Raw genomic sequence first — 16395 nt, 5'->3', positions numbered from 1 at the left:
GTACAATACATATTACATGGTATAGTCGTACAACCATTTCCCTCATTGAATTTTGATTCGTCAGTATAACTTGCACTATATGACGAATTTCCATTGCAAATTTCATTAAATAACTGTTGGTATTTCATTGTATCAGTTTGAGTTCAAAGATTGTTGTTCAAATCCCAGTTGATTGGAGGCAAGTGAGCCTTCCATGGAGGGGTATCTAGGGAGTTGTGTGGAAGTAAAATTGTATATTCTGATATTATTTATCTTTATTTAGGGATAGGTAATTAATAACATTTGCCAGCCCTGTGGTGTAGGGATAGCGTGCCTGCCTCTTACCCAGAGGCCCTGGGTTCGATTCCCGGCCAGGTCAGGGATTTTTACCTGGATCTGAGGGCTGGTTTGTGAGGTCCACTCAGCCTACGTGGTTAGAACTGAGGAGCTATTTGACGGTGAGATAGTGGCCCCTGTTTAGAAAACCAAGAATAACGGCCAAGAGGATTTGTCGTGCTTACCATATGACACCTCATAATCTGCGGGCCTTCCGGCAGAGCAGCAGCCGCTTGGTAGGCTAAAGTCCATCAGGGCTGTTACGCCATGGGTTATTTTGGAATTAATAACATTGTTTGAGATCCAGGTGAGCTTGTTATCAAATAGAAGTCCTAAAATTTTAATACTTTTAACTGATTCAATTTCATGGTCGTCCATATATAATTCAGGGTTAGGGATGGTATGTTTATTTTTGGAGAAGAAAGAATACATTTAGTTTTAGTTTAAGAAAATTTGAACCCTGTGGTTTTAGTCCAGTTTTGAATTTTTACAATTGATTCTTGCAATACCCAGAGGAGTGGAACAGGCTTCGGCAGTCGGCACATTTCCTATCCTCGCCGCTAGATGGGGCCTTCATTCATTCCATTCCTGACCCGGTCGAATGACTGGAAACAGGCTGTGGATTTTTATTTTCATTCTTGCAGTAGGAGTTAAGTCGATGTAATGTTTTTTCCCTGGGCAGAAGATTGTGAAATCGTCAGCAAAAAGGCAACACTTAACTGGTGAATGGACGTTGGAGACTGTACCATTAATTGCTACGAAAAATAGTGTCACACTGATAACTGATCCTTGTGGGACTCCATTATTAATTACTACTTCCTTTGATAGCATTCCATTTATTCTAACTTGAATTTGCGCATTTGGAGGAGAAAATTATAAAAGAAATATAAAATATTTCTGGATATATTATGTGTCTTTAATACTTTGACTACGTAATCTTTCCATATTATGTCATATGACTTATTAATATCTAAACTGACCGCTGTTAGGTGTTGGTTATTAAGGAACACTTCCTGTATTTCATATTCCAGACTTATCAAGGTGTCTGTTGTAGAGTGTGCTCTTCGGAACCCATTTTGCACTTTACTGAAGAACTTTATGGGCTCAAGATACCAACATAATCTTTTAATTACTATTTTCTCCGTAAGTTTACACATCTCATTAGTACCGGGCGAGTTGGCCGAGCGGTTATAGGCTGTGAGCTTGCATCCGGGAGATAGTGGGTTCGAATCCCACTGTCGGCAGCCCTGAAGATGGTTTTCTGTGGTTTCCCATTTTCACACAAGCAAATGCTGGGGCTGTACCTTAATTAAGGCCACGGCCGCTTCCTTCCCAGTCCTAGCCCTTCCCTGTCCCATCGTCGCCATAAGACCTATTTGTGTCGGTGCGACATAAAGCCAATAGCAAAAAAAAATTAAGTTTAGCCTTAAGTCTAGTCTACTACTTTAATTTTAATGTTAAGGACATAACGGCTGAAGATGCCTATTATATTATAGGCAAAACATGTCCCAATATTTTAACATGTAACTTCGATTTTGATTTAATAAATCACAAAGTGTATTGGAAAGGTGGACTTTTATGAGACAATTCTTTTATGAGCTTATACTTAGTTCAATACGGACCTGAATAGGAAGTTTATAACTTGCAATACTATAAAACTGTTCAGCAGAGCAATGTTCGGGAGACTGAAAAATACAGATAGCAGCCATCGATTGCATGTCCTAGCCACTGAATAACGGGCTTTGCATTGATCAACCATGTCAGCTCTGCCTTTAGTGAAGTTATAAAATGTGAGTGTTTTGGGCTTTTTTTCTCTTTCGATTAAGCATCTGTTTCATCACTGTGATGTAAGTTAGACAGTAGCAACCTACTACATTCTCCTTTGGATAGTAAGAGACCAAACCTAAAAATGCTGGAATTAATTTCTTGGCTTTTAGCCTGCAAGAAAATTGGAGGCATTTCCAGTGGTAGTCAGTCTATGATACATCAAGAGAGTAGACGATAGTTGCAGTCGCTTAAGTGCGGCCAGTATCCAGTATTCGGGAGATGGCAGGTTCGAACCCCACTGTCGGCAGCCCTGAAAATGGTTTTCCGTGGTTTCCCATTTTCACACCAGGCAAATGCTGGGGCTGTACCTTAATTAAGGCTATGACCGCTTCCTTCCCACTCCCTGCCCTTCCCTGTCCCATCGTCGCCATAAGACCTATCTGTGTCGGCGCGACGTAAAGGAAAAAAAAAATGTAGAACTGAGAATTCTTAGATTTAAATAGAACCGAGAGGTACAGATGTGTAGTAGTTGTCAGTAGGTACATTCCTACCAGAACCACTAATATGCTGAATCAGTCTCTCTATAACACTGAGTTCAAAATTGTCTAATTGGTACGGCCGAGCTTGTTGTTTTCCTACATCTCCGATTTCAGGGTGAGACGAAACAAGCTTATGGCTTGTGATATATTCAGTAATTATTCTGGACGAACAACTATGTTTAGTTCAACTCCATGGCATTTGGTACAAGCCTATATAGTATCAGTAGATTAACTAAGTTGGATTGAGATTTCTGCTAACATGGAAAAATTCATATCTCTGAATTTTCTCCTCTTACGATCAACGCTGATCAATTTTCACAAGTATAGGGCCAATGTCTAATTTAAAGACTAGGCAATTAGGGAGTGCTAGTCCAGATAGCCCAAATCATATCACAGAAGGAAGGATGTCCATGGAGCCAATTCTACAACGAGAAGAGGGAACGAGTAACCACAGAAAATAGATGACCTCAACGGAAGCAGCAGTTGGTGAGCTTCAATTAGATAAAGCAAACAACAGTTAATTTCAGTAACGTAAATTCTTAAATCCCTCCACGCTTAAGGGAACTTTACCGATTCATCTCATTTTTTAAAATAATAAATACATTTGTATTTTATATTGCGTTAATTTTCCTTCTTAAGTGACACTTAATGGTTAATTATTTAAAATCCTACCCCTGTGATTTAAGTATAAGTCTCTATGCTCTCTATGCTAGTAAATATAAATTTTGCTTTACAGTTTTGTTTAAAACTGTAACGCTGGGGCCCAAACAGTACATAGAGAAATGGGAAACCATGGAATGATAATTAATTCTATTTTCATGGCAGTTTGAGGGCAAGCCACTTATAGTTTAGATTTATATTCATGTGTCCCCAGTTATTAACTTTCGTCTCCCCAAGTGTTAAGGGAAGAGCGAACAGTTACATTTGTCGCACCAACGTGGAGCTCTAAAACCATTAAGTAATCGTGGAAAGAAAGCAGTAAAGTAGAGTCTGTGTTTGTGGGGGTTAAGTGAGTGTCCATATAATTTATATGTGTGATTTTGGGGGAACCATGGCTTTACAAGCCGAAAAGGACATGAAATTACGTAGCGGAAACTTAGTAAAGGGAGGCGAGGCGCTGAATTCTAGGAATGTTTTAGATATAAGCATTGAAGTAGATAAAACAGTAGAGAGTGGTGAGAGCATGGAAAAGAGCACAGAATCTGATATAGCTAGGATGGAGGGCGAGAAATAAAGTAATACGAATAGTGATATTAATATTCAACAACTGTTTGTGATGATGCAAGGGATATTAGAGCAAACGAAAGGGATAGATGTAATTAGGAAGGAAACGAAAGGGATAGATGAAATTAGGAAGGAAATGAATGAAATCAGGAAGGAGGTAGAGAGAGCGCAGACAGAGATTAAAGAAAATAGAAAGGAGATGGAACAGACAAAAACCGAAATTAGCAGAGAAGTTGTTACTAGGATGGATGCTTTAAATCGTAGATTAGATGAAGCACTAGAGCAACAGAAACTTTTTGATAAACAGTTAGGGGAACAGGAGATGAGACGTAGCCAACATGAGAAAGAGGTAGAAAGAAAATTAACTGAACATAGAAGCGAAGTCATGGAGTTGGTAGAGAAAGAAAATTGTAAAGTTAGGAGCGAAGTAGACCAGCAGATCACAGGAATTAATCATAAAATTCAGGAACAAGTAGGAGAAGTTAGTAAAGTTAGAGAACAAGTACAACAACAATACGATGATCTGTGTGGTAAGGTAGAGATTAATGCTAAAATATGTAATGAAAAGTTTGCGAGTGACGTAGGCACAAATACATAAAGAAATCGGAGAAAAGCAGGGTAATATAGGAAGTCAGTGCAATGGTACAAATTTCATACGTGAAACAGAACTACCAAAATTCAATGGGAGGCAGACAAACCCTTTAGATTTTTAAACACTGTGAAGAAACGGTTTGAGAAGCGAATAGAAGAAGGAATCATTGAATGGGAAGAAGCGTTAGAAATAATAGGCAATGCTTTTATTGGGGAAACTAAATCATGGTTTGCGGTGTATAAGAGCAGCATGACCAGTATGGTGGAATTCCAGAAATATTTCACGGAGAAATTCTGGAGTGAAGTTATACAAAGTAGGGAAAGAGAATGCATTGTCTTTGGGAAATTTAGGCCACACGAAGGAGTTTCTATGACAGAATATATTTTGGCCCACGTTATGATTTGTAAAAACATAGATGGAATGTCAGCGGAGAGAGAGATATTGTGAAATTATTACTCAGATATTTTCCCAACAAAATCTGCAAAGCTAGCTGTATGCAACTGATAGAGTCTATTCAAGGAATGGAAAGATTGCTAGCAAGTTTTGATGCGTTAGGAAATAGTAGTAGTACACAAGAGCACACAAACTATCAAACACCACCCAGAAGACAAGAACACAATCACCGTGGTCAATTTCAACTGAGACAACAAAATATAGGTAATCAGTCCCACCAGCAAAATAGGAATGTTCAGAGGGAACGTAATGTTGAGGAAGGCACAAGCCGAAATCAGGATACAAGGAGACAAAGTAATTTAAACTGATAGTAGGCGGTAATGAGAGATCAGATTATCAGTCTTCAGTACATGTTACGAGAAATTGTGTAATGACGCACATGAATTATGATCTCGATGTCAGAGATGAGTTATTACGGGAGGTGGAAGTTGATCAAGTCGTAGTTGCTAGTAAACGTGATAACCCCATTGTTACAATCGTAGTATGGAGGGCCAATTATCAGGCCTTATTGGATTCAGGCAGTCAAAGGTCATGTGTAAGTTCGAAGTGGTATGAAGACAGAAAAAAGGAGAATATTGAGATTGAAGAGATGCCTGTGAAATCCACATATATCGTCACTGCTGTAGGTAAACAATCCAAGCAAATATGTAAACAAGTTGCCATACCTATTTGCATTAATGGGAAGTCGAAAATTCAGATATATCTTGTTATTCTGAACCTTATATTTGTTGTTATCTTGGGATCTGACTGGCTAAGTTTATACTTAGCTCAGTTAGATTACAATGAGGCGATGGTATATTTAAGGTGGGATACTGAGGATATTAAAGTCACGTGGGATGCCGAAGTTCAGACGAAAGTGGAGGTTTGTAACATGTGGTGTGTCAATGAGGTTTCAAAAGATGATAGAGCGAATTTTAAGTTATGTGAAGTGTGGTTAGAGGAGAACCAAGATGATGCTTTGAGAGAAGCGGTAGATAGCAGCAATTTGGAAGAAGGTCAGAGGGACCGATTGTTGTATGTGTTGAGAGAACACAAGGAAGTATTTTCGTTGAAACCTGGCAAAACACATGTGTATGAACACTCATTTTCAGTGCTGGATAAAAGTATATTCACTGGACCGAGATATCCGATACCACATAAATATGCTAAAGCAGTAGACAATCAAATAGAAGCTGTGTTAGAGGATGGTATTATTGAAGTTTCGAGTAGTCAGTATGTCAATCTTTTATTGATCGTGCCTAAAGCGACAGGTCTTAGTTGTAGTAAGATTATTAGTGACAAGTATGTTCAGGAATTAGGTAGGATGTTTAGATCTTTAGTTCATGACAAGCACACTGCGTGGGTTGGTTCTTTAGCTTTGATTGAGAAATGGATTAACATGGTACAGCACGATAGTACGAAATTCACTCCATTAGAGGTTCATTTTGGCAGCAATCCAAGGAATGAGCTGACAAAAGTACTAGGTATTACACAGGAACCTCAGCGGGACTCTAAGATATATGTCAGATTGGCGAGAGAGAATTTGATTAAAGCGGCTGAGAAGCGTAGCAAACAGCAGAAACGTCAGGTGTTAGACGAATTTCAGGTAGGAGATTCTGTTCTGTTACGTGTTGCCTTGCTCTCATCCAATGAAGAGAAGTGACGAAGAAATTCTTTTTGTTGTATTAGGGTCCATTCCAGATTCATTGTCGGGTTGGTCCTTGTCCATAAAGATTGAAAGATAGTGATCGTGTCATGTTGGGCACTTATAATATTCACTCTCTGAGACGATATATTTCTGCTAATTAAGTGTAATGTCTCCCAGGTGTTGTTTTGATAACACTAAATGTACTTTACAATGGCGAAAAGTGAGAGTATCCTCCTATTCAATACATCATATATTACGTCATTAGCCGGAGCAAACAAATTCAGACATGTTTCGGCTCGCTTGAGAAAGCCAGGCCACTAGAGAGGACAACCACCTACTGCACACCGTAAGTTTAAGCTTTCTTCACAACCATTCCACACTTTTTACTTATCAACCCATGTTTCTCATACAACCTCATTTTTTCCATTACAGATTAGAACTTCAATGACGGTTTCCACTAGGTTACTACAATTTACTATGCATCTATCTTCTACCTAACACAGCTTCTCATATTTTTATATGCGGCCCTTCCGACCCCTCTATAATAAGGCAAAACACCAGCCAACATTATGAAACAATAATGAAGAAAGGGACCGCTAGATTGAGAAGATTTTGAGAATGCTGCTATTTCTAAAGCCTTAAATTTCATGGTGTTTTTTTCTCCTTGTCACAGGCTTTTCGCCTGCAGGTTAATTCAGGCTTGGTTTCTCTCAAAAATGTTTGCTCCCGCTCTCCTCCTGACCAATTTGATGTGATGGGTTTCCACTAGGATGATTTTGACAGCAATTTCAAACTGTTTTGTCATTTTTATAAACCAATAATTTGTAAACTATGAGGTCCACAACCTCACCATGTGCTACTATTATTCATTTCCATCTGCATCATTTGTTTTCTCATTCCCTTGTTTCTTTGGTTAACGCAGTTTTTAGTATCAATTATTATTTCAAATTAACACCTGTTTCACTGAATTTTGTCGCAATAAGTTGTTTTTGCTCTGCATATTGATGTAAATATTGTATATTTGTGCTAATTTTGTTTCCGTCTAGGCTCTCTTTTGTTTGTTTTTTCATTTGCTCTTTCATTATGTTTTTTTTAGCATTTTTCAACTTATATTATGTAAATTATTCCAACCCCCCTAATTTTTTTCACTGAAGATGGCTCAAGCGAGCCGAAACATGTCTGAATTTGTTTGCTCCGTCTAATGACGGAATATATGATGTATTGAATAGGAGGATACTCTCATTTTTCGCCATTGTAAAGTGAAAACCGTCAATACGGAATGATTCTAATATCTTGTAACTAAATGTACTTCAGTTAGAAAACGTGAATTCATGTATACGTTGTGGACCTAGACCTGACACTATTGTAGAAGCCATGAATAACTTGGCAATTAATTTTGTAACTGCAGAAGGAAATTAATGCAATAATTTTCTAAGTATATATTTTTTACAATAAAAACAAGAAAGTGCTTGCCGCCATCTAAGAGAGGTAAGCCACGTGTGATGACGTGTGTGTGGTGTATATATTATAATAACCTGGAACTGCAGAACACTTTGATGGTGAAGTGCAAAGATAGTGTTATTTACCTGTTGTTATGTTGTAAATATTATGAGTGTATTATTTGTAAATAACAGGAGGGCGTATGTAACCGTCCAGGCTTCTCCAGCCATACTTTTATGCGATATCACTCGATATCAAGATTATCCGCCATCAGCAATTGTTTATACGACATATTTATTTTAACTTCAATCATTCGTAAATAGGGCTTTTGGAATCATATTGTATGTATTAAAACATCATTTATTATTTAACTTATTATATTATGTAGGATAGGAATTCATTATGTACTGTAAATATGGTCAATGTTGAGACAGAGTTGTTGTCAATTCATCTCATACTTGTGTACACAGAAAAGTTATTCTTGAAGTGGGGAAGTTGCATGACTCACGGGGTTTACTCATGAGCAAGAGGCACTACACAGCTACCCGCGTGCAAGGCTAGCAGACTACATCATCACCACGCCTACTGGTTACTGGTCAAGAATGAAGAGAGGGAGATGATAATACGATCTACGAATCAGATGCGTCGTTATATTGTGATTGGTATTGAGCTGTTACCAAGAGTGGGGGAGAGCCCGGGGATATATTATCTAGCGCAGAGCAACCCTCGAGTCACGGACACACATCACTACCAGAACGTCAACTACTTTATTATTCTTGAAACAGTGAGTGGTCGCTATGAGACATAGTTATTTTTCGTACAGTGTGTGTCGCTTCGACACAGTACTTAGCTGCTGTGATGCTGTCGGATCAGGGTGAAACGAAACAAGCTTACGGCTTGTGATATATTCAGTAATTATTCTGGACGAAGAACTACATTTAGTTCAAGTCCATGGCATTTGGTACAAGTCTGTGCAGTATCAGTAGATTAACTAAGTTGGATTGAGATTTCTGCTAACATGGAAAAATTCATATCTCTGAATTTTCTCCTCCTATGATCAATTTTCACAAGTATAGGGCCAATGTCTAATTTAAAGACTAGGCAGTTAGGGAGCCAATTCTACAACGAGAAGAGGGAACGAGTAACCACGGAAAATAGGTGACCTCAACAGAAGCAGCAATTGGTGAGCTTCAATTAAATAAAGCAAGCAACAATTAATTTCAGTAACGTAAATTCTTAAATCCCTCCACGCGTAAAGGATCTTTTCCGATTCATCTCATTTTTTTGTATAAAATTCATTTGTATTTTATATTGCGTTCATTTTTCTTCTTAAGTGATACGGTTAATTATTTAAAATCCTACCCCTGTGATTTAAGTATAAGTCTCTATGCTCTCTATGCTAGTAAATATAAATTTTGCTTTACAGATTTGTTTAAAACTGTAACGCTGGCGCCCAAACATTACATAGAGAAATGGGAAACCATGGAATGATAATTAATTCTATTTTCATGGCAATTTGAGGGCAAGCCACATATAGTTTAGATTTATATTCATGTGTCCCCAGTTATTAACTTTCGTCTCCCCAAGTGTTAAGAGGAGAGCGAACAGTTACAACACAACTTGTGAATTACGAACTACATATTCTGTGATACACACAACTATTCGACGTTCTTTGATAATGGCTTCCTATAAGTTCAAAGGTTCAACCAAACTATACATCCAGTTACAAATCCAATTGTACAATGCAATTTAGTAGATAAGAAGAAACGTAATACGCTATTACAATTTACGGTAAAGTTAAATGTAGTTTTCAAACTCTAGCGTACATCAAGTGACACGGAACTACCAGAGGCAAAACCCCAAGGAAAATATATTAAACTACAATTTACATATTTAGCGAAACAAGAAACGGGGAATGCCTTGAAAACAAACAGACAAGCCCAGCTGAAAAGCTAAGGCATCATAAATAATTAAGTGGCGAATCTAGGTGAGGTTAGGGCAGACTTCTATATGAAAAAGCAAGCGAACATTACAGGAAATTTAAGCTGGAACGGAAATCAAGAGTGCTTACCCACAAGGTGACCCATCCCAGTAGCGAGACGACGTCAAAACTTCGGACAATCAGATAGACTGCTGACAGACCACAGACAGACCAAGACAGACCACGAATGCTGCCTTGCTCTCTTGATAAGGGAAACCCTGGCCTTGGAGTAGCCAATCAGAACGCATGAGTCCGCCTGTCGCCACCCAGATTCACCAATCACAACTTTTACTTCAGTCGCGAACTTTAAATACTTTCTCGAATACACACGATCGCGAATCTTCCATTTCCAGAACAGTCAGGAAATACTTTCTAGAATACATAACCAACAAAAGGCAACATACCCTGTTCAAAAATTCATGTAACAACTTTCTGGATACTTCCAGTAAATATAGAACTGAAATCTACTATTTACAAATACCATATGTTATCAAATATTACACTGTACAGGTTGGGTCGTTACAAATAAAACATATCACCACACTTCAGATCATACAGTAAGTACTATGTAAGGTTTACAAATAAAGTCTTCAATAAACACTTTCCAACACATTCTACACCTGTGATAAAAATAAAAATAATCCATTGTAAATGAGCACTTGTCATCACAACATTACACACGTACAAACAGTAAAAATCAACTCTAATATATCTTCGATGAAGTACAGGTGACCTCCAGTTTGAAACTCATTGACATGTTACATCATGTTAGATGTGATCACTGCTGCTTTACAGTGTTGTAGGATGAACACTAAAAGCTTCATCAATGAATTGACTTTAGGCCTTTGAAATGTGGATGTATCATAGAATGTTAGAAAATCCTGTTAGTAGATGACATATCCAGTAAGGAGGTACTCCGTCATGCAGGAAAATCGTACAAATCCAGTAACCTTACAAAACTAAGGAAAACAAGCATATTTCAGTCACTTCTTCCAAAATGTTAAATACAGCCATATACGACTTATCATCAAAGGTAAGATAGAAAAGAAACATGGATGAGGGTGGAGAAGATTATTATCGTGGGCAGTGGTTCAACATTCTCAGTACAGCAACTCTGATGTGGAGAGTGCAAAATAATGTAGCGTGTTGGCAGGGTAAATAAGTAAATAAATGAGTACAGAACCTGGTAGCGACCTATTTCTAAGATTTATTAACTAAGCACTACAATTACAGATTTACACACACACCGACAATAGCCAAGCTTACAACTTACACAAGTACACGGTTACACACTTACATGGTTAGCGCTCTCTATCTTAGTTTCTCATGTCCCATCTACAATGACACACACACACACACACACACACAGTCATCAATTATTAAAAGTACACTCTCTCAGCCACTCAGTCACACTCGGTAGCGCTGTCACGGTCCACAGCCTACACATCAGTCTTGCAGGTCGGGATAGTATCCGCTGTTCACTCAATCCGTCGAACCCCGTTCGCAGTCTACACACGTCGTCACCCAGTATTCCCTTCTTAGCCGCTCCAGAATGCCCAAGGTTCTTCTCCAGCAGCCGGCCACAAGGGACTTACACACACACACACGACGTCAGGGGAACAGGAACGAGTCCTCGGCTCCAACAGGCAGATACTCCATCAGGCTGCTCTCTCCCAGGCCATCACTGACTGCGCTCCAGCGAACTCAGTCTCGCTCTCACTCACTCTTACTAACTCCGTCTAACTCTCACTAACTCTGCAGGCAAGTAACTGCTCTTATATACCTGCGCCAGCCCTTCTAGAACAGTCCAGATGGTCGATGAATCCTGGAACCTCGCGAAATGGAAGACTCCAGATTAATAGTCGAGTAATTTCCGTCGTCCCATTCGGTGCAACCACGGACGGAAGAGAGAAGGGCCCGCCCAGCAATTAATCGCTGCTTGTGATTGGCGCGGTCGAGCGTAAGGGAGGTGGGGCCGATGCGGCCGATAGCAAGTTGGAATGGTGGACGCTATAACCATTACAATAAGAAAAATTACTCCATGATGGTTTCTGACTTTCTGTGAGAAGACAGCACCAGAAGTAGCAGCTTAGAGTGTTTAAACCAATGAGCTTTCATTTTTCTGAACTGAGTGCATTGAAATGTGCAGATCTTATTTCTGTATTCAAGTGGAAGGATATGTTGAGGTCCCTAGATTTTCTACTTCACTGGGAAAGAAGAAATATGTGATGAAACTTCAAATTCAGTGCCAGGCTGAGTGACTCAGACAGTTATGGCACTGGTTTTCTGAGCCCAAGTTGGCAGGTTCCATCCTGGCTCAGTCCGGTAATATTTGAAGGTGCTTAAATATGTCAGCCCCGTGTCGGTAGATTTACCAGTACATAAAAGAACTCCCGGGGGACAAAATTCTGGCACTTCAGCACCTTTGAAGACCGTAGAAGTAGTAAGTGGGACCTGAATCTAATATCATCATCATCAAATTCAGTGAATATGTTACAGTTGTAAAAGTAAAAGGCCCATGATGATCAATATTACAATGGATGGATCCATTGAAAAATGGCGTGAATACTGAAATCAGTTAACTGTATATAATCTGAAGTATCCTTTCAATTTACCTTGATACCATAATGATATTCTTGTGAAGTATATTAAGCTTCCTGAAACAGACATGTATGATGAACATGTTCAAGACATTTTTGATTCTTAGATTGTGCCATTTAAGAAATTGTCACCACTAATATTTGTACCTTTTTTGTTGTACAGATTTTTGCACAAAATTTAGTAAACCTTTGTTTCTTGTAGTTCTTATAATATTTCTATTTGACATGACAACTTTATTGTATTATTTTATCTACAGACCTACCCATCTTACAGACAATAATTGACTTTCAAACCAGCTACGTTAGGTTCTCGTGTTCTGTGCTTTTGATGTTACCAGGTCAAATCCCAGGATAATTGGTAGGCATTAAAAGTGCTTGAAACCTATGTCAGTAGATTTACGTGCACATTGAGGAATCCTTTTGTCAGGGCAAAATCCTGCCACATGGGCACAGTTAATAATTCAAGAAACATTATCCATGCAGGAATAGGCTTACTACTATGTGAAATCTCTATGTGCATGACAAGTGAAATAATATATTAGTCATTAATTGATTATATGTACTAAGTTTATATCTAGCTGTATGTAACCTTGACAGTGCTAAAGACATTTGCTAAAGAGGCCCGAGAACAGTGCGAGATAATGCAGAGTATGTTCCGTAATATGGAGACCCTTTACGAAGACCTGGCAGACTTTTTTGCATTTGACAAGCAGAAATACCAACTAGAAGAATTCTTTACTGATGTTAAGACCTTCAAAGATGCATTTTTGGTAAGTCATGTTTGATTTTTTATCACCTTTTGTAATGACTAGTTTTTTCTTCATTATCCACTTATAAATTTAGAATGGAGATGGATTAAGTTTTTCAAAATAAAAATTTATTTATAATGGTTTCTATAAATCATTTTATACTATAGGAAATACAGCACTGTGAGATGGAATGAAGTTGATCAAGAATGGGAAGAATGTTCATTTATCCCTATATTACTAATGATATTTGTGTACTTGTTTATTCTTTGTTTTGTGTTTCTGTGAAGAATTGCATTATATACATTTCCTGAATATCTGGCGTGACTAAATAATAAATCTGTATTCTTCAAAAGACTACGTTTTTCATTTTGAAATATATTTGTATTACATTTACTGCTGGACACTCTAGAATGGTCCATGAATAAGATCAGAATTGAAATAAGTAATGCATATACCATAAACCTTCATATTCCATTTTTAAAATATTTAGTAGAATTAAAACTGTTTAACCACTACACTTTCTTCTTTTCATTGGTACTGGACAAGTTGGCCATGCGGTTACAGTCGCGCAGCTGTGAGCTTGCATCCGGGAGATAGTGGATTTGAATCCCACTGTCGGCAACCCTGAAGATGGTTTTCCGTGTTTTCCCATTTTCACACCAGGCAAATGCTGGGACTGTACCTTAATTAAGGCCATGGCCGCTTCCTTCCCACTCCTAGGCCTTCCCTATCTCATTGGAACTTTTTGTATCTTGTGGGGATAGTTATATTCAGCTACTAACTCCTGGAAGGAGGGTCTTGTGTCTGTTACCAACATTATAATTAGAAAGATATTTCTGTATGTTGTGACCATATGGTGCATGGGGTTTGAATTGTGTTTGTTCGTTGAGGAGGTTAGTGCTTTGAGCAATGGTGGTTCTGTTTATTTCACATTCTTCTAGAGTCCTTTATGTCTTACATTAAGAATCGCCATGTGTGTGGTTATGTATACTTGTTTTGTTTTTTTTCCTTAGGGCATTAATAGCAATTTAATTTGCATGACAAACAAATCGAGCCCGAACACAGTTTTATTCCATGATAACACAATTCATATTGTTTAGATACCAATTTACAGATGACAGGATGATCTTTATCAATTTTTTCAAACAACATTAAGGTTTTGATGAGACTCTTCAACTTCGTACGTTTTCTGGTCAACGTCTTCATTTGATATATCCGGCTTCATAGTTCCATTTCAGTTTCTTTAATCAACTCATTTAAGAAAGATGTGCGATTAGCCTGCCACTTCCAATTGCCTTGATGCGATTGCCACCTTATTGCCCCTGGTACTGGCAATCCATGTGGTGCCCAGTGTGTGGGCTTGGTACTTCCTCCTCATCCCTTGCTGTTTGGTTTTATTTCCAATGTTTGGTATAATTTGTATAGCTAATTGCTAAATCAGTCAGCCCTTCTCCTTTTGCATCCCAGACTTGTTGCCAGGCAATGGTTGAGTCTGCTGTTTCCATGCTTGTAGATTTATGATCGTAAATTATCCTGACATGTCTAAAATACAGTTCATTTATGTTAAATTCTCCCATTTCATTGCTTTTGAAAGCCTTTTGCCTTTTTAGTACTTGCTGAGTGAGTTGGCTATGCTGTGGTGTAAGCTTGCATCAGAGATGGTGGGTTTGAACCCCACCATCAGTAACGCTCAAGATGGTTTTCCATTGTCTCCCATTTTAACACCAGGCATATGATGTAATTGTCACCCAAAATCTGTGTATGTTAGTACAGTGTTATTTATTTCATTTAGTATATGGCTTTTAGTGCCGGAAGTGTCTGAGGATATGTTTGACTCACTTAGTGTAGGTCTTTCTGTTTGACAACGGCCTTGGATAACCTGCGCATCTGGGTGTGGGATGATTATGATCATGGGATAGGGAAAGGGTGAAACCTGCTGTCACTATATAGCCTAAACACCAAGGGGTCTACTCAAGGCTTAAAATCCCCATCCAATAGACAAATAACCAACAACAGCGTCATATGCCCTCACTCTACGTGAACACTGCGGAGAGATTTACCACACTAAAATCATCTAAAGGTTTCTTGTACTGAAGTTATGTGTGTGAAAGATAAAGTTCTTCCAAGAAAAGTACGAGGGCAGATCGGAAAGTACGCACAATAGCTTTTTTCCTCAAAAACATTAATATGTACCAAAACCAAATAAATCACAAATTAACTTACATCTTTGGCCTACTTTTCTACATATTCACCTAGTTTTTCAACATATTTCTCCCATTGTGGTACCAGTTTCAATATGTCCTGTTCATAGAAGTCCATTTGGTTGGAGCATAGCCATTTACAGACTGCTGATTCCAATTCCACAGCTGCCGCAAAGTATTGGTTGGCCAGGAATTTCTTCATGGGACCAAACAGATGAAAGTCCAACGGTGTCAGGCCAAGACTGTATGGTGGATGCTGGAGCATCTCCCACCTAAATTTGGTGCGTTTCTCACGAACAGGAGCAGCAACATGGAGGCGGGCATTGTCATGAAGAAGTTTGACACGGTCAGCGTTACTGTTGCGGCGTTTATCACGAAGAGCACAGCGGAACTTAACTAAAGTTTTAAAGTAGGCTGCAGCATTCACAGGGGTCCCGTATTCAGCGTAGTCCACCAATAACACACCAAACATGTCCCAGAACATTGTCACAAGCACTTTCCTAGCAGATTGAGTCCCTTTGAATTTTTTTCATACTGGGGAAACAGCATGTTTCCACTCCATAGAGGCCTGCTTGGTTTCGGGTACGCCCAAGACTTATGACCAGAAACTTCAGAAACTTATGCCCTTCTGCGGCACAATGCATTAAGTAATCCATGCTTGTCATCATTCGCTGACCGGGCGAGTTGGCCGTGCGCGTAGAGGCGCGCGGCTGTGAGCTTGCATCCGGGAGATAGTAGGTTCGAATCCCACTATCGGCATCCCTGAAGATGGTTTTCCGTGGTTTCCCATTTTCACACCAGGCAAATGCTGGGGCTGTACCTTAATTAAGGCCACGGCCGATTCCTTCCAACTCCTAGGCCATTCCTATCCCATCGTCGCCATAAGACCTATCTGTGTCGGTGCGAC

General features: G+C 38.9%; 1 protein-coding gene across 4 annotated transcripts in view; it reads left to right on the top strand.

The window, feature by feature from the left end:
* The window catches only part of dia (diaphanous related formin 1), a 513998-nt gene that overhangs the window by 463193 nt on the left and 34410 nt on the right, over positions 1–16395 (top strand). For 3 of the 4 annotated variants that reach the window (XM_067134775.2, XM_067134773.2, XM_067134774.2), the window contains one exon: positions 13144–13308. In XM_067134775.2, coding sequence (XP_066990876.2) covers positions 13144–13308 — 165 coding nt within the window. Of the gene's footprint in view, positions 1–13143; positions 13309–13454; positions 13553–16395 lie in introns of those variants that run through there. The other variant, XM_067134776.2, reaches the window with a different exon arrangement.

Source organism: Anabrus simplex, chromosome 1 (genome assembly GCF_040414725.1).
Source record: "Anabrus simplex isolate iqAnaSimp1 chromosome 1, ASM4041472v1, whole genome shotgun sequence".
Lineage (NCBI taxonomy): Eukaryota > Metazoa > Arthropoda > Insecta > Orthoptera > Tettigoniidae > Anabrus > Anabrus simplex.
This window is presented reverse-complemented; position numbering and strand designations above follow the sequence as displayed.